This window comes from Canis lupus, chromosome 14 (genome assembly GCF_048164855.1).
Source record: "Canis lupus baileyi chromosome 14, mCanLup2.hap1, whole genome shotgun sequence".
Taxonomy (NCBI): Eukaryota; Metazoa; Chordata; class Mammalia; order Carnivora; family Canidae; genus Canis; species Canis lupus.
Window position 1 is genome coordinate 21,502,161 of NC_132851.1, and position 18,983 is coordinate 21,521,143.

General features: G+C 46.6%; 1 protein-coding gene across 1 annotated transcript in view; it reads right to left on the reverse strand.

Moving 5' to 3' along the window:
* SNTB1 (syntrophin beta 1) overlaps positions 1–11,453 on the reverse strand; it is a 231,901-nt gene extending 220,448 nt beyond the window's left edge. The window contains exon 1 of the mRNA XM_072774351.1: positions 10,892–11,453. Within this exon, the coding sequence (XP_072630452.1) occupies positions 10,892–11,438 (547 nt within the window). The 5' untranslated portion in view covers positions 11,439–11,453. The remainder of the gene's footprint in view (positions 1–10,891) is intronic.
* Between the last annotated feature and the right edge of the window lie 7,530 nt (positions 11,454–18,983).

An 18,983-nucleotide genomic window follows, 5' to 3' on the forward strand; every position in this document is an offset into this window, starting at 1 on the left:
GCTAAGAAGACCCCCACATCTCTATAAGTAAGCACTAGACAATTTTTGAAAGAATTTTGAATTTTGCTGTGTAGCTTAAATCTGTACTTGCCCACTTTCCCTTTACAAAACACTTTTCTGCATGTTCCTGCATATCAGCATTTTAAGACAAAGTTCACATTTGCCCACCAAAAACCACAGCAGCCTACGCTGTGATTTGGTTGATGGAAAATATCTGACGTTACTAAGAATCATCAATGAAGTATGCCCTTTGTAGGATCATAATTCACCTCTACAAGGCAAACCAACTCTCCCATGCCATCAGTTGCACCCTTCAGTTCCCGAACATGGCAAATCTCAAACTGTCCTTTGTGTCACCCAAAAGACTTTAGATCACATATGAAATGACCCCATCATTTCACTTATATGCTTGAACCCTCTATCTGCAAATAGTACTTAGCTAAGCATGCAACATGACATATTTTATAGTTAGTAAATATTTAGTGCTTACTACACTCCAGGCAATGAGCTAACCACTTTACAATGAGCTAACTTTTGCCCTTCACAATGAACCTACTGATTAAGAAATTGAGGCTTGTAGGTAAGTAACCTGCGCAAGCTCACACAGCTAGAAAGAGGTAGAGTGAGAATTTAAGCCTAGATTGGGTAAATCCAAGACCCACTCTCTAAACCACTGCATGATACAGCTTTGAGAAAAGATACAGATGCAATGAAACACGGGGACACCTGCACCCCGATGTTTCTAGCAGCAATGTCCACAATAGCCAAACTGTGGAAGGAGCCTCGGTGTCCATAGAAAGATGAATGGATAAAGAAGATGTGGTTTATGTATACAATGGAATATTCCTCAGCCATTAGAAATGACAAATATCCACCATTTGCTTTGACGTGGATGGAACTGGAGGGTATTATGCTGAGTGAAATAAGTCAATCAGAGAAGGACAAACATTATATGGTCTCATTCATTTGGGGAATATAAATAATAGTGAAAGGGAATAGAGGGGAAGGGAGAAGAAATGGGTAGGAAATATCAGAAAGGGAGACAGAACATGGAAGACTCCTAACTCTGGGAAACGAACTAGGGGTGGTGGAAGGGGAGGAGGGCAGGGGGTGGGGGTGACTGGGTGGCGGGCACTGAGGGGGGCACTTGACGGGATGAGCACTGGGTGTTATTCTGTATGTTGGTAAATTGAACACCAATAAAAAATAAATTTATTATTTTTTTTAAAAAAGAATCTGTAACAAAAGGAAACAAGGCTGGTTTGAAGAGCAAGCTTCTTGAATGGGGTATGCCAACTGCAGTAACACTTAGCACCCAGTCATCAAATTTGAGATGGAGCTCCCTGCATTCATCAACACGCTAAGAATGATGCTTCAAATCACAGGGAGGAGAAGTAGTTTTAAAAAGCACTAAACAAGTATGGGTCATCATCCTGATTTCCTTAATAATCACTCTTGAGTGTGAACTTTTCCATCTTGTCTATCCCGCTGTGGGAGTGGGGCTCATTTGCATGAGTCTGTTAGGACATTGACTTCGTAGTGTGTGTTGCATATTTTCTCTTAAGTCGCAATCTGCAGGCCAGAGCTAAAGGCAAGCTATTATTATAGATCAAAGCCGGTGAAGTGGGTAATGAGGTTTGGTATATAAAACACTTGGTATAAATGCAGGGGAAATTCTGGCTTTTCTTTAACATTAACTGCTTTGAAATGCATCATTTGCAAGAGAACTCTTAGTAGGCCACTAGCTGCCAGAGAATAATTTCCCTTCACCAAACAGACCAGTGGTAGCTTCGGCTGGATGCCTTTCACAAATGTGGAGCCGTGTGCAGTGAGTTATTTTTAATACATACTCCATGGGGTGAGTGTTACAATGCACCGCGGAATGTGAAGAGCATCACCCACCACAGCAGAAACTCGGAATTGAAGGACACTTCTGATCAGCTTCACGTAAGGAACAGGGTCTGAATTTTCAGGTTGCTACACAAGCTTTAAGAAAAAAACAATTAAAATATCTAAGCAGACAGTTTTCATCTTCCCAGGTAGAAAGTGTTCTTACATATTCCGACTGGTAGGTCCCTGAGCCACAGGGGAGCAAAGGAAAGGTGGTTATAAATATAACATTAAAAGGATAATTACATTTTCCAATAACTTTTAAAATTATGTCTGGCTCCTCTTTTGCCTTTCAGGACTGGTCTATGTTAAGTAAATGCTTTCCAGGTCTCTAAAGTGACTTCTGTAGTCTTCTTTTGGACAGACCAAGATATAGTTTTCATTATCGATGCTAAATGTGTATGATTACCGCAGTCCAATGGCATGAGTGCTGGAGGATGGAAGTCATCAGAAAAGGTCACTCAGGCCTCAAATTGCTTTCCCTCTTCCCTTCCTTCCTTCCTTGTTGTCTTTCCTTCCTTCCTCCCACTCTTACTCCCCCCACTCACTCTCCCCTTCCCTTCTTCCTCCCTTCTGTCTACCCCTCTATTTTTTCCTTCCTAAAACATTTTAATTTTTTAAAAGATTTTATTTATTTATTCATGAGCGACACAGAGACAGAGAGAGAGAGACAGAGGCAGAGACACAGGCAGAGGGAGAAGCAGGCTCCACGCAGGGAGCCCGATATAGGGCTCTATCTTGGGACTCCAGGATCATGCCCCCAGTTGAAGGCAGACGCTCAACCACTGAGCCACCTGAGCATCCTCGCTAAGACATTTTAAAATCAGTCTACTATATGCCGGTACTATGCTATATAGGCTGGGGTAAAAATCATGCCACTTGTATGACTAATCTCAAGAACTTTATGATCAGCCTCAAATGCCCTACTTCTTTAATAACTTGTCAACTCCCTGAAATCAGAGGCCATGCTTTCTACCTCTCAGACTCTGTTTTGTCCACTCTACATGTCTGGAGTTTGTGTAGTATGCAGCAGCAAGAGCTTGATGGGTGTTAGATAATCTGACATCCACCTCCCTCATTTACAAGGTAACTTCGGACCAGTCACCCCATCTCTGGCACTTCTATTGCCTCCGATACAAAAGGGGGACCACTACACCAGTCCAATCATCTGCAGAGGGTTGACCTGATGACAAAATCATAATGCGGGTGAAGCCACTTTTACAAACCTACGCCTTGCTGGGAAGGGTGCTCCTAAGCATAACTCAGGGTCAAGTGTCTGAACATGGGTGCTGCTGCGTGTGGGCACATGAAGCTCGGTCACTTCACCAGAGCCTGGCCCACTTCACACTTCTTCAAATGTGAAACTTAGCATGACATTTTCCTGCTTATAACACTTCCCCCTGAGCATGAAATCAAATTCTATAATAAAGCCTAGAAGCCTCAGTTCCTGCTCCATTCTCTGGTTTCTCTCTTTTTTCTTTATCCATGCTCCTTAGCAAGCAAGCCACGTTCCTCCCACCCAGCCACACCGAGCTACAGCAGATAGCCAAGCTCTTTGTTGGGCTGCCTTGTGACCTCTGCCTTCTATAGCCCTGACCAAGAATGGGCCAGACGCTCTTCCCAGAGGCTCCCCCAGCATCCCTTGATGTAGCACTTTCCACTCCATGCTGTAGCTGCCTGCATAGTGCTTATCTGCATCTGTCACTATAATATTGTTTCTCAAGGGCAATGCCCTTGTGGTATGTGGCACATAGAAAACACTCAGTTAAGTTACTTAAATTAGACAGATAAATAAATGAATGAATGAGGAACTCCTTTGCCACGTGGCAGGTATGACTGTTTACTGTAGTAGTAGAGGATATTCTTAAAGAATTCTCTAGGAACTCTGTACCATGACCACATCAGCAAACTAAATGTAATAGGCAGAAAAATGCCCCCTACCGCCATGCTCAAGATGCACAGTCTAGACTCCAAGTGTAGGTTACCTTGCATGGCAAAGAGGAATCAGAGTTGCAAAGTGAATTAAGGTTGCTAATCAGAGAAGTTATAATTTAAAATATGTTTAAAATAGGGAAATTATCCTGGATTATATAGATATGACTGAGGTAGTCACAAGGCCTTAAAAATGCAAGAAGGAAGCAGAAGAGAGGTTGGAGTGTTTGGATGTGACAAAGACTCAAGTTGCTACCACAGGCTTAAAAGTGTGCAAGAGTCATCAGCCAAAGCATTTGAGTGGTCTCCAGAAGATTCTGGAAAAAGCAAGGGAACAGATTCTCTTTTAGGGCCTCCAGAAAGGAATGCAGCACTGTGGACACACTGATGTTAGCTCCATGAGCTCTGCATCAGAGCTTCTGACTTTAAAAAACTGTAAGACAGGGACACCTGGGTGGCTCAGAGGTCGAGCGTCTGCCCTCGGCTCAGGGCTGATCCCAAGATCCGAGATTGAGTCCCACATGGGGCTCCCTGCGAGGAGCCTGCTTCTCCTTCTGCCTATGTCTCTGCCTCTCTCTGTGTGTCTCTCATTAATAAATAAAGAAATCTTAAAAAAAAAACTGTAAGATTATAAATCTGTGTTTTAATTTACTAAGGTTTTGGGTAATTCGTTAGAGTAGCAACAGAAAACGAATATGCCAGACAAGAAAGCAGAAGACCTGAATAGGACAAATCATGGGACCTCCTGGAGCTTCACTCTTCTAATCAACAAACTGAGGATACACGTCCCTGATCTGCTTCTCACATCAGGCTGTTTATGAGGGCCCAAAGTGATAAGGTCTGTGTTTGGATCTCAGCATCGGAACTTGCTCACTGTGCTTCTTTGGCAAGTGACTGACTTCAATGATCCGTGCCTTGGTCTTCTCATCTGTAAATAGTACTGGGTCATTGTGAGAATCCAGTGATTCAGTCCACGTAAAGTGCTTAGAACAGCATCTGGTGTGATGCAAGTATTACATAAATGCTAGCTTTTACTACATATGTAAAGAGTCTGCAAAAGGTCAGGTACTGCCGAGTCCTGGAGGGGGTATCTCCCAAGACCCCCACTGGATGCATGACTGAAACCACAGACAGTATTGAACCCTATATATACTGTTTTTTCCCTATACATACACACCTATGATAAGGTTTTATTTATAAATTAGGCACAGTCAGACATTATCAACAATAATAAAATAGGACAATTATAACAATATACTGTCATAAAAGTTACGTGAATGTGGCCTTTCTCTCTCTCAAAATATCTTATCGTCCTATACTCGCCCTTCCTGTGATGATGGCAGATGATAACATGCCTACATGATGAGATGAAGCGAGGGGAATGACGTAGGTGTTGTGACACAGTGTTAGGCTACTACTTTCTCATGATTTGTCAGAGGATCATCTGCTTCCAGACTGTGGTGTGCCTCGGGAAACTGAAACCGTGGAAAGCAAAACCCCGGATAAGGGGGACTACTATATAAAGTGGTATAGCAGTATCAGCATTCTTTTTTTTTTTTTTAAGATCTTTTTATTTATTTTAGAGAGAGAGAGCGCGCGCACACACACACACACACACACACAAGCAGGAGGAACAGAGAGAGAAGGAGAGAGAATTTGAAGCAGACTAAGCTAAGCCCAGAGCCTGATGCGGGGCTGGATCTCACGAATCTGAGATCACCACCAGAGTAGAAACCAAGAGTTGGACGCTTAACGGACTGTGCCACCCAGGCACACCCAGAATCAGCATTCTTATGGAATGCTTGTTCTCAAGAGGGTGGAGGTTCAATACAGCCCCTTCTCAGTAGCAGTTCTGATATTTATGGAGGCATTTTAGAGGCTAAGGCCAGTAGCAGGGGCATCCTCCTAGCATTTAGTGATAGGAGCCAGAGATGCTGGACATCTTGCAACATCTGAGGCAGCCCTTCAAAGTGCAAGAGTTTTCCAGATCCCAAATGATACCACATACCCCCACCCATCTTCAGTTTTGGCTATTCATTGCTGGTGATTTTACATACAGGTACTAGCGTCTACCTCCTTCATTATGACCCCTGGTGTAGTTGTACTATGCATTTATCAACTGAAACTTTTTAAAAATAATTTACTCTTTTGCCCATTTTATTAATGTTAATAATAATATAATACTAGGACATTATGTTGATTTTTAAGTTTAATCTACAATTAAGCTGTATTATTTATGACATCTGTTTCATAAAAATAAAGGGGGTATTAGAAAGATTTGTTATGAAAAGTGTGTTGGATCTGAATTTATAGGATGTGAAGTGCAATTAGGTTTAGAGATGGCTTAACCTAGCTCCCTGGCTTCACAATGAAAAAAAAATCAAGGTCCAACAAGGCAAAAGCATCTTGCGAAAAAAGCAACTGCTACTTAAAATATAAGAGCCCAAGTTTCAAGACTCTGAATTTCAGAGTTCTTGGGTATTCTTTAAAAATCTGTACATCCAAGGGACACCTGGGTGGCTCGGTTGGTTAAGTGTATGCCTTCAGCTCAGGTCATGGCCCCAGGGTCCTGGGATGGAGCCCCACATCGGACTCTGCTCAGTGGGGAGCCTGCTTCTCCCTCACCCTCTCCCCTCCACTCATGCTCTCTCTCACTCCTTCTCTCTCAAAAAATAAATAAAATCTTTAGAAAAAAAAGAATTCTGTACATCTTAAATAAAATAAGATTCTTTACAGTACAAAGTCTTGTCCAATCTTGAAATTTCATGCCAATGAAAGCGCTGCCTCTGCCTTGTACCCCATCTCCCTGTCCTGCCAGTCCTCCTTCTACCACTAAAGGAAGGAATTGTGCAAGTGACATTTTAGATGATCTCAACAGCCAAGCATTCCTGGGAGCAGTGCTGGGGGAGGAGCTTTGATGGACAGGGTTCCTGTCAACAACAGTCTCTGACTTCTTTGAATCTCCACTTCTTCTGGTCCAGTTCCATAGGATACCTTCTTGGACCCAAATATGATGGCGTTCACCACTCATCCCCTTACCTTCCATACCCCAATATGAATCTTCCAGAATTCTGAGCTCTTCAATCTGAACAAAGTTATGGGGAAACTAATTTTATTGTTTCAGCTACAAAAAGGCTAAAAGATTCCAAATTACTATTTTGCTACCAATCTAAGGGCAAAAACTTCATCCCTACCCTGGCCCCGGACTACCAGGGATATTTACACAGTTGCACCCAGGTCAACTTCACAGGGTGCCATTCACATTGTACTCTATGTACACGGTGTCCCCTGGAGTTACGGGGTCCAATATCTCCATGGCTGAATGCAAGGGGTCCCTGCTTCTACTCCCCCAAATGGGAAAGGAGTACATCATGTGAAGACGTCTAATCTTAACTTTGACGAATATCTGGTTAAACACGGACTTCACTGGCCCAGTGCGTTCACCCTTTATTTTCATCTTGAATTACAAGGTAAAGCTCCTTGCTGGCCACGTGTTTCAATGACAGAGACCCTGCCTCACCGTGAAGTTGGATCATTATGGCAGCAGCTCCCTTCTGATAGCCAGACACTCAAGCATCAAGGTTTTTAGACTCAATCCTCCTTCCTGTCCCTCCCTTTTGAGCAGCCCACACAATTGCTTTTCCTCCTCAAGGCTGTCCCAAACCCTTCAGCATATTTGAGAAGTGGGGAAGAACATCGGGAACCCAACAACTGAAGAAGCTTCAACTGACTTAAGCACACAGTTGAAGGAGAGGCTCAGAGTATCAATTTCACCTAGAAGTTACTACAAGGATGAGCTTTTAAGTCACAAAGATGAGCTCTTAGGTCAGACCTGGAAGCCTCCTCCCTAGGTTTCTTTGAGCAACTAACCGGCTGTCTGTAAACTTGTTTCCCCATCAGTAAAATGAACAGTACTAGCCTCATAGAGTTATTAAAAGTGTAACGAACAAATGCAAGTAAAGCCTGGCATATAGAAGTGCTCAAGAAATGTCAGCTGCTGTAATGATTCCCTTCTCAGAGAGGAATGGTCTCCTAACATTACAGTTACATAATAATAAAAAAAATTGGACTTGGGCTGCCCAGGTGACTCAGTGGTCCAGTGTCGCCTTCAGCCCAGGGTGTGATCCTGGAGACCCTGGATCAAGTCCCACGTCGGGCTCCCTGCGTGGAGCCTGCTTCTGCCTCTGCCCGTGTCTCTGCCTCTCTCTCTCTCTTTGTGTCTCTCATGAATAAATAAATAAAATCTTTTTTTAAGAATTTAGACTAAAAATACGAAATATAAACTCTAGTACAGTATGAGGTAAGGACTCTCCCCTGGGAGAGGGAATTTCATCTTCATTTCATATAACATAACTAATCACAGCAGCCATTTGATACGCATCCTGTTTTCCTTTTGCATTTAGACTCTCTTCCATACAGCGGCCCTACAAAGTAAGAATGTCCAGCAGAAGTTTCTTTATTCTCATTTTTCAGAAGACACTGAGGCTCAAGGAGGTTAATCCTGTCACAGGCTCTGTAACTAGAACGCAGGCTTGGAAACTTGCTGTTCAGCTTTTCATTTCAGGGGGTTCCACTAGCAGCGGTATGGACTCTCCACTAGGGGGCGCGTGTCATTACATGGGGTGCGTATTGGCTGAAATTGAGGGATTAAGCTGCATAGGCCAGCTCAAAAAACAAACCAACCAAAAAACAAAACAAAACAAAAAAAAAAAAACCACCCCCAAAGCAAAAAAGCAATCTAAAAACTGTGTACTCTCCATATAAACATATTTTTAAAACATCTCCCTAAGCCTCTCGTCCCAGCAGATTACATCTATAAAACCATTCCCATGCAGAAATTCGGCAATCAAGAATGCATTTGAGAATACCGGCAAGTAGGTGTGTGATTTTGAAAAGCCCTTCCGGTGGTACTGACATGCCCCTTCAGTAGGGAATCCATGCACTACTATAAGCTACAAAGAGAGGACGTGTGATATTTGCTTTGATGGTGTATGATCACTCCTACTGCACGCACTCAGGACCAACACTTCAACTCAGAGCAAGAGACATTGTTTTGAGTGGGGCCTCTACTGGCTTCTCTCATTTGCAGTCGATCTCTGAAAACTCTGGCTGGGAATAAGACTGCTGCCCCCAAGCCCAGGTGGCTCATTTCCAGGAGGCCCACAGGCCTCCCCCCAGAGGTCCTGCCCGTAACACAGGATGGCGTGTTGCAAGAATGTCACATCAGAGGTTTTTACAAAACTCACTCTTAGGTTGCTGCATCCGTAAAGTCACATAACTGTCTGATTCCTTTTAAATTTATTTTCAACTGCAGGGAGTCACCTTTCCTTCCTCTTTTTTTGGGTGAGAGATTTTTTTTTTCATCTCTTTGCTAAGTTATTATTCATTAAATTGAAACCAAAGAGAAGAAAAGACATAATGAAGGACATAAAAGACATAACGAATTGAAAGAGAAATGGCCTGCCTTTTGTCCCCCCTGAGAGTTTATAGCAAATATTGCAAGCGAAGCAGGCGCCTAGCAGTTTATAGTCCAAACTAAACTTGCCGCAGATCCCACCTGCCTCTTGTCACACAAACCAACACACACACTCGAGTCAAGAAAACTTTTTTCTGTTTACTTATGTTAATCATCAAGCCAAAGCAAATAGCCTTCCACTTTCTGGATCCAGGGTAGCTATTAAATATGAAGACATCACAAATCCTCTAGATAAATAAAAGTGTGTGGGGGAGGACCCTATGTATTCTAGGCAGGAGCTGGACGATCGTGTACCAGAGAGTTGCATCAGCTGTCACATGTAACAAAGCTGGTTTTCCAACTTTGAACTTTCTCGGTTTCACACACCAGCACCACATCTGGTGAGCAGGAAATTGACTTTAAGTCCTCAATTTCGGATTTAAATCAACCACCAGTTTACAAGATCTGGGTTGAAATACTGTGCGACCATGGCTATGGGCTCATTTATTTATTCACTTGTCATGCATATCCTTGAGCCCTGAAACTCAGGGGAGCTGACCCATAACTAAATAAAAGACCCCAGGCAACTCAATCTACAGTGAGGGGGAAGCTGAGTAAATAGGCAAAAATAATTACATGATATGTGTGCTAACTGAGGTTAGCACGAAGCAAGCCATGGGGGCAGAGAGGCAGTTACCAAGTAAGAGATACAAGATGTAGTGGGAAAGGAGAATGATTATCCACTTAATACCCTACTGCCCTTCTGCCCTCCTAACAGCACATAATCCCAAAAGGCTATAACAACTCGGCTACCTATTCCACTCCCTTGAAAAATTAGGGGATTGGGGACATAGGATCTCAAGAGAGTCCTTTCCAAGAAGCCTCCCACTCAGGGGAAACTGTTTACAAATGCGAAACTGTTTCCACGCCACTCAGGAAAAATCCCGGGACGAGGCCAGGCAGAAAAACTGCCTCAGCAACCCTCCAGCCAGAGCAGCCTGGAATCCAGACTGACCGGCCAAACACCTGGCACCAGAAGGGAACCAACTTCTGCATGAAGCTGCGGCACACTTCCCCAGCCCTTGGCACAACTCCCCCAGCGTAATAACCCGGGTTTCCAGTCTGCGAGGAGGGAAGTCCGGGAGGATGAGGGGGTTTGGGGGGCGGGGGGGTCCACGCACACGGCCACGCCTCTCCATCCTCTTTGGGGGGGACTGAATGAACCCTTTAAATCAGATCGCCCAGGCTTCTGAGAACATAGTGCCGAGGCACGAAGCTGCAGCAGAGTTGCGATTATTCATTCAGTGGGCTCTCCCCGCCGCGTGGACGGCTGCCCCGGGTTACACTCGGCCCCCACGCCTCACTCGGATTATCCGCGGGGAAACAGGACACGCGGTGCACTAAGCCTGCTCGCCCTGCCCCTTCACACACCCCTGCAGGGTCCCGGCCTGCAGGAGCTCCCGGGTTAGGGCCGCGGGGTCAGGGACCTGGGTTGGGGACCCGGGGGCAGGGGGGCTAAAGCTGTCCCAGCTCCCCGCCGCCGGCCCCGGGGCTGCGCGGGCACGTGGGTGGGTGCGAGGGGGTGTGTGCGCGGCCGCCGGCGGGAGCCCCTACCTTCCAGCAGCACCTCCCTGCCCGCGCGCTTCAGCGCCTGCACCGCCTCGTCGTGGGTGGCGTCCCGCAGGTCGGCCCCGTTCACCGACAGGATGGCGTCGCCCACGTACAGGGCCTGGGTCTGGTCGGCCGCCAGCCCCTTGAAGATCTTGCTGATGAGGATGGGCATCTTGTTCTCCTTGCCTCCCTTGATGCTGATGCCCAGCCCGCCCAGCTCCTGCTTCAGCACCTTCACGCCGCGCTTCTGGTTGGAGATGGCCTCGGGCACCTGCTCGGGCAGGTCGGTGAAGGCGGTGCGGACCCCGGCCGGCGAGTCGGGGGGCTGCGCGCCGCCCGCGCCCCTGCAGAACGCGCCATTGGTGGCGGTGCCCAGGCCGTTGGACGCCGCGGCGCCCTCCTCGCAGCTCAGGACCAGCGCGTCCTCGCCCAAGTTCACCAGAACTTTGTGCCAGCGGTCCCGCACCAGAACTTCCAGCGGCCCGCTCCGCGGCGCGCGGCCGCCTCCCCCGCCGCTCGGGCCCGCCGCCGCCGCCGCCGCTACCGCCATCTTTCCGGCATTCTTAAAACGCCGTGTGATTGCCAAAGGGGGGAAGAGTGGGCACGGGCTGCGGGGAGGCCGCGGGCGCGGGGCGCGGGCCGGGCGCGGGGCGCCGCTCGGGGACTTGGCACGCGCGCCCGGAGCGAGGTGGCCGCCGCCGCGCGCTCCCCCTCGCCGGATCCTGCGCGGGGTGGAGCGACCTAAAAGAAGGAGAGACACACTCAGGGGAGGGGAAAGGAGGGGAAAGAAAAAAAAAAAAAAAAAGCCAGCTGCCAGTTGCAAACGCGCCAACGGAGGGGAGCGGCGGCGCTCGGCGCCCGGAGGGTCGGGAGGAGGAGGCGCGCCCGCGGGGAGGGCGGGGGCCCGGCGGGGCCCGGCGGCCGCTCACCTGTTCCGGCCGCTCGCGGCTCCGACCCCCGGCCCCGCCCCCTCCCCGCCCCGCGGGCGCCCACGCCGCGCCTTGGCCCGGACCCCTCGCCCTGCCTGGGGCCCGCGCTCCACGCCCCGGAGCCCGCCCCACTGTCCCTGGGTCCTGCCCCCCCCCCCCCCCAGCCGTACCCAGACCCAGACCCTCCTCGCTCCGGCTTCCGCAAACCGAGGCTTGGCTTCTCCCGCCGAGCTCTTCCTCACCTGGCTCCCCTCCGCGCCGGGGTTCCCAGGTAGACTCGGACGGAGGCCCCGGGTTCTCCGAGAGTCCAGAGGGACGGCTGTCCCGAGAGCTCAGGATGGAGAGTCAGCATAGCCCGAGGGCCCGAAACTTCCTCTCTCGAAATGCAGGCAGGACTTCTTTCCTCCGGATCTCTGGAGAGGCGCGTGTGCTGGCCGGTGGCTTTCAGCAGGTCACTGCCTGCCCCCGACCCCAGACCCCAGGACCTGACGCCTTCCCAGCTTCAACACTCCGTAGGCAATCTGCGTCTCTGTCTGGTCCCCGCCCCCACCCCACCCAGGGCCATTCCAGTTGTTTCCTGGGACTTTCTCTTTCTTCCCAAAATCCAATGTAGGAGGTCCCACCGTTTGAGAACTCGGTGGCAATGGACTGTATCTGCAAAGTTCCCTTACTTGTTTGGACTAGTTACTAGTTACTCATTGTTCCAGGGGGGACGGTATTATTATAGTTGGTCACCTTACCAGGCCAATCAAGAAATGCCAACCTAACCCCAGTCACGGCTGAACCCCCTCAGAGTGTTCCGGGTCCTTGAACCTCTCAGGTTCTCCTCCCGCCGTAATCAGGTGTCATGGGCCTCCCCACCAGTTTTAAGTCTTATCCCCCTCCCCCCAACTTTTCATCTCTCTCCCCGCTGTCTAAAATCAAAACAAAGCAAAACTCACAAGTAACCCAGCAAGGTTGGAAATCTTACCAAACACATTCCCACTGATGTGTATCACCATTGACATCATCGAACATTCTCTAACCCTTCCAGAGTGATCCACACTTTTAACTGATAATGCTTTTAAGACACAGTTGAGCCCCCAAAGGGTAGCTGGAGTTCCAGGCAGGGTCTCTGAATGAAATGAAAACATTTGGCATCTTTTTTTTTTTTTAAAGATTTTATTTGTTTATTTATTTATTTATTCATGAGAGAGAGAGAGAGACTGAGGCAGAGACACAGGCAGAGGGAGAAGCAGGCACCACGCAGGGAGCCCCATGCAGGACTCCATCCCAGGACCCCAGGATTACACCCCGGGCTGAAGGCAGGCGCTAAACCGCTGAGCCACCCAGGGGTCCCCCATTTGGGCATCTTTTGAGAAGTCACTGGAGGCAGGTCAGCGGACACCAGGCAGGTCAGCAGATTAAGCATTAATTCCTTTCCTATATTTTTATAGGAACTCCCTCCTTTCCTATATTTTTAATCCACCGGTTTTCTACAAGATCCGTGTTCTTTTGTGTAGAGGTACCCACAGCAGGGACAGCAGTCACAGGATCAGAGAGAGAGCCTCTGCAGATGTACCACAGTTGGGACAGCCCTCTGCTTTAGAGGCTGAGGATTCACTCATTTCACTCTTTAGGGAAATCAGAGCCTAAGTGTCTACATAATAATCCAAAACACTAAGGAGGAGATAGACACCAGAACCCCGGAGTGGTGATTTAGAAATCAAAACCAGTATTTTCCATTTCCATCATGCCTGTGTCTTACCTCTATGGTCAAGCAATGTGGGAGGCCCAGGCACAGCTGGAAGTAACTTATTGATTTGCTATAAGATTGTGCAGGCTCTAGAACGGTAATTTCTCAGAAGCCTTGTGATAAACACATTTTTTTTTTTCTGTGTAAGCAAACCTACATGGGAAGAAGTTGAAAGTGGCATCAGATATTTCATATCATCGGGCCTGAGGCATGTATGTTAGCTGGAAGTGGCTTTTTCAGTGGAATTGTAATAACAGTCCCTATTCTACATGCTTTACACACATTGATTTAATCCTCCCAGGAATTCTTGGGGGACCCTTACTATTATCATCATTCCCATTTCATCAGTCAAAAAGTAGAGATACAGGTTTATTCACTTGCCTGGGGCATAGAGCTAGTAAATGGCAATCAGGATTTGAGGCCAGAAATGAAGAGTCTGGACTCTTAACCACTGTCCTACACTCTCCTGAAGACTCAGAGCCTGTTAGCTACAGGGTTCACCTTGCAGTGAGGCCGGCCTTTCCAGTGGGAATGTCTACATATGCCCTGAATATAAACGGGTATAGCTAGCCCCTGCCTTTGGCTTCTCTCTCTCCAAGGTTAGAGAACACTCTGCCCTTACCTAATTGACACTTTGTGTGTGTGTGTGTGTGTGTGTGTGTGTGTGTAGACATGTTAATATATTGAAACTGGTGACTGTTGTGGTCTTACAAGCCTAGAAGTCCTAGCTCATTTCTCAGATAGTTCTGTATCTCTGGCCTCTGACTGGTGATGCTGATTCTCAAAGGTAACCCTTATTTACCTCATTTCTTAGTTTTTTGCAAGACTTCGGACTAGTGCACTATATAGCCTCTTAATACAAGCCTTAATACTTGCAGATTATCCCTTCCTAGGTCTCCTTTTTTTTTTTAAAAGATTTTATTTATTTATTCATGAGAAACATAGAAAAAGGTAGAGACATAGGCAGAGGGAAAAGCATGCTCCTTGTGGGGAGCCCGATGGGGGACTCGATCCCAAGATCCCAGTATTGTGACCTGAGCCAAAGGCAGATGCTCAACCACTGAGCCACCCAGGCCCTCGGTCTCCTTTTTTAAAAAAAAAAAAAAAAAGAATGGTCACTGGAAAGTACTGAAAAGCCTCCCGGCTTCTTCCTTTCATAAGTGTGACATTTGAAGCCCAGAATAGAGCCACGATGGACCCACAGCCACACAGTAAGTTTGTGCAAAGCTGCAACTGGACTTAACCATGACTATCAGCTTAATTCGGTATTCCCAAAATTATACCTGAAGCTCCCCAACCCCCTTTTTCTTAAACCAGATTTCTTTTGCATAGCTCTGTCTCCTGTTCTGTTTCCTCCTTCTGGCCTAAACTTTTGCTTTTCATTTCCTACCCAGACAGACCTGGGAGCCTTCTCTGTGTGTCCCTTTCCTGGGAGATGTACATTTTCCTACAGAAAATGTAGGCTTACATTTTCTGCTGTGTAAACGTAGACTTACAAGAGCAAGTCACATAATTCTCAGCTCACCAGCACCAAAGGTACATGAGCCAGTGCATCGTGTGGTGGGAGGAGCAGTGTTCATCCAATCATCCCACACAGTTTGGTTGCACACCTACTATATCCCAGGCAGCGTTCTAGGTGCTGTGATGTGGGAGCAAACAAACTGGTAAAGGCGTGCCCTATGGAGTTTACACTGGACTGGGTGGTGGAGTGGAGGGAGAGAAAGACAACAAACACATAAGATTTTTTTTTTTTTTTTTTTTTTTTTTTTTTTTGCAGAAGTCAATGCTGGGAAGAAAATAGAGCAATATGAGAGATTCAAGAGTAACCAGGGCAAGTGACTACCAGGAGTGGTGCTGTTAAGAAAAGCCTCTGTGAAGGGGTGACTTTGGAGTGAGACACTGATGATAAGAAGGGAATCTTGCAAAGATCTAGGGAAAAGAGTCCCAGGAAGAAGGATGTGCCGGTACAATGCACCTGAGACAGAACCTAGCTTGTCTGGTTCGTGGGACCAAAAGGAGGTCAGTGTGGCTGGGGCAGCCTGTGGGAGGAAGAGAGAGGTAGGGGCAAGATCAGAGAGGTAGGCTGGACCAGATCACAAGTCAGGGCTTTGGAGGATTGACTGCAACACAGACCCTCCTCCTTGACCTCTTTGAGCTTCAACAGCCAAACATTCTGGATCATCAGGGTCAGCCTTGATTTTAAATGTTACTTACTGTTACCTACTGAGTAACTTCTATTGGGTAGAAAACATGATCCAATGCTTGGGTTTGGAAAATATCATCATCACTGTATTTTTGACACTGTTTCCTAAAGAGTAGGTGCAGCATCTTTAGGGAGATTTATCCCATATGCAGGATGGACAGTGGATACAAAGTGAATAGTGAAGAAGCAGAAACAAAGATCCTGATAGCTGGGGGAGGGAGGGTTGTGGAGCTTGCATGAGGGGTACTCTACGGTGAGACCTGGTGATGTCAATACTATTGGCGAAATGCCTGCTTGGGGAGTACCCACTAGTGGGAGGAACTGAGAAAGCTGCAGGAGGCCCACCCTAGGAGGCGAAGAGGATTCAGACAGGAAGACAGACCCGAACACAGAAAGTACACGGTTCAGAAGGAGCCGGCTGCAGGGCTGAGTGGGAGATTAGTGGACACAGCTAAATCAAAATGCTGGCTTAGAGATTCTCACTTCAGAGGTAAAGCACAGAGACTGGCGGATGGCACCACACAGAAGGCCGAGCAGGTTCTTTCTTCTCTGGTACGCCCCAGTTGGCTAAAAGGTACATCATCAATTTGAAGAGGGTTGGCAAACACCCTCTATTGCGTGTGCCTGACTATTCCCCAGGCGGGTCCCTGGTGAACTAGATAGACCACCACCCAGACTATCAGCCTGCCAGGCAGTCAGGTGAGAGTTCTGTGATCGCTCACACTGAGGTCAGAATGCTGCATGGCACTGGAGACGTTTTCAGGAGCCCCGCTAGCCCACGGCAGAACTGAAAGTACTTAGATGTTTATCTTCCAGCTTCTCTGAGTTCCACCCCCTTTACTTCCCTTCCATAACAACCTGCTGTGGAAACAAACCTTACCCTAGTCTTTTAATATCTGTGATGTCAATTTAAGGCAATTTTCCTAGGGGGTTATACATTGGATGCTTTTTAAAACTGTGAGTGGTAGGAGAGATCGTATTATGTAAAAGACACGTGGAACGAAATGGCTCCTTGAAATCCCTGTAGGTAAGAGAACCGTCCACATCCTGGGGACTTTAGCAAGTTGGTCTAAGTAGGCATAAAACATGTCCTGGTCTGAAGAGGATTAAGAAATTAGTTTCTTCCATACACATCTTTCAAATAATAGGAAATGAAAGAGACATGAAAGTTCAAATAACTACTTCAAATAACTACTTCAGGGTCTTGTTAAGCTGCTCCTGGGACTCCAAATGAGGTTGGTTATTAAGTTATTTTCAGAACCTTGGGAATCAGAGGTCTAGATATGAGGGAAATGCACTTTTTTCCACCATGTCTCCACTTCCTATATGGAGTCATCACCCTGTACCCCCCCCCTTGACCCCATGAGACACTTCCTCTCTTACCTACTTCACAACCTGATAGCCCATTTTTGTTCACTACCCAATTTATTCCCTCCTACTATAGCAGGGCTCCTCTAGAGAATCTCCCTGCTAACTCCTTGTTCTGAACTCCTAGTCCATTAGTGTGGCTACGCACAGATCCTCATTTATCCTAGACAGATTGCTCACCTATTCCTCTCTTCCCTGAGTCTAACGGAAACGTGGGCTAGTTCCCAAACACTGTATCTCCCACCTTACTGCCTTCTCTGTCTAGAGCCTCACCTTTGTTGACTGCTCTGGAAGGCTCTCACATGTCACGCCAATATTTTCAATGCCTAGTATTACCTCCAGAACACAACATGTTTATGGTCTTCCATTTTTCATCATTTAGTAAACCCTAGCACTTTCTTTAAATTATGTTCTGTCTTTTCCCCCAAGTCCCTAGTGATCTAAATATTTTTTAGATAATTTAAGCTCCTGGTTCATGTTTTTTCCTTTTTAAATGCATTTCTCCACTATCATCCATCAGACATGAGTGTTTTTAAGGAAACGTCAATGTGTTCTGCCCCAAAATAGGGCTTGTGATTTGGAACTAGTTCCTTCACTTCTAGACCTTAGTTGAGTTTGGAATTTTCATTCTAATTTGATAGAAAGGTAGGAAATAAGGATTAATGACCCAATTAGTAATGAAATATCGGATGGCTTTTAGGTTTTGGAATCTAAAACTTAGATGTTAAGCTAAGGGAATACTCCCTTGTGCTCATGGGGGACAAACTGAGCTTCATGAAAGACAAAGATTTTGACTTGAGTCTTAGGGAAGCACAGACTTTGGAGAATGAGATAAGAGAGAAACAAACATTCCTAACAGGAGGAACAACTTGGTCAAAGGCAGGAAGAAAAGCCTGAAAAGATTATCTTCACTGAGCAGGTGGGTTGATCAGCTTAGATGGGTTTGGGAAAGAAGTAAGGCCAAGATCTGGTGAAAAGATAGCATTATTAGTCAGAATGCTTGGCTCCAAATGATAGAATCTCAACCGACACTAAACACCGAATGGGAAATGCATGAGCTCACATAGCCAATTTGCTAAGGGCAAGAGAAAGGCCAGCCTTGAGTACAGCTGGAACTGATACTAGCGCACCTCATTCTTTCAGATTGCACAAGGCCAAACCATGGCCCCCGGCAGTGCCAAGGTTTATAGTACCCAGCTCAGCTTCCAAGAAGGAAAGTTCTCTTTTCCCCTCATCTCAATTAGAAAAGCGTCCAAAGGGAGCAAGATCGTTCAGCTTGGATCACATATCTACTCTGGTGGCTGAAGAAACATACCCCGATTGACGGCTCCCAGTCCAGCCTGATGGCTGGAATGGGGATGATAAGCAATCCACCAAAATAAAGGGATATATTTACTAGAATAAGGCAGGGAAGAAGACCAGGCCAGACCAAATTATAGTTCTATTTACCCTATATGTGGAATTTATCCTCAAGGTCCTGGGAAGCCACTGGTTCTTCCTGAATGAGGGAAAGTGCAATAAAAACAGATCCCGAGGAAGATTAATCTGTCGACAGAATGAGGAATGGGTTAGTTGGAGAGACTGAAGCGCCTTAGCAAGATTTCTTGTACACATGAGGAACACGAGTCTTTGGAGTTACTGAAGATGGGAAAACAAAGATTGTTCAGCAAACTAAGCAGGTATATAACAAGCTGTATTCATGTGGAAATGAAAGCGATAGTTTAAAGAAATATTGAACAGATAGTGATGATTCGCCATATAGAGAACTAGCAAGAGGAAGAGGAGCCAATGAAATCATTAGTTTCTATTAAATCTTTACACTCTGTTAGGCCCCGTACATACAAAACATATCTTTGATTC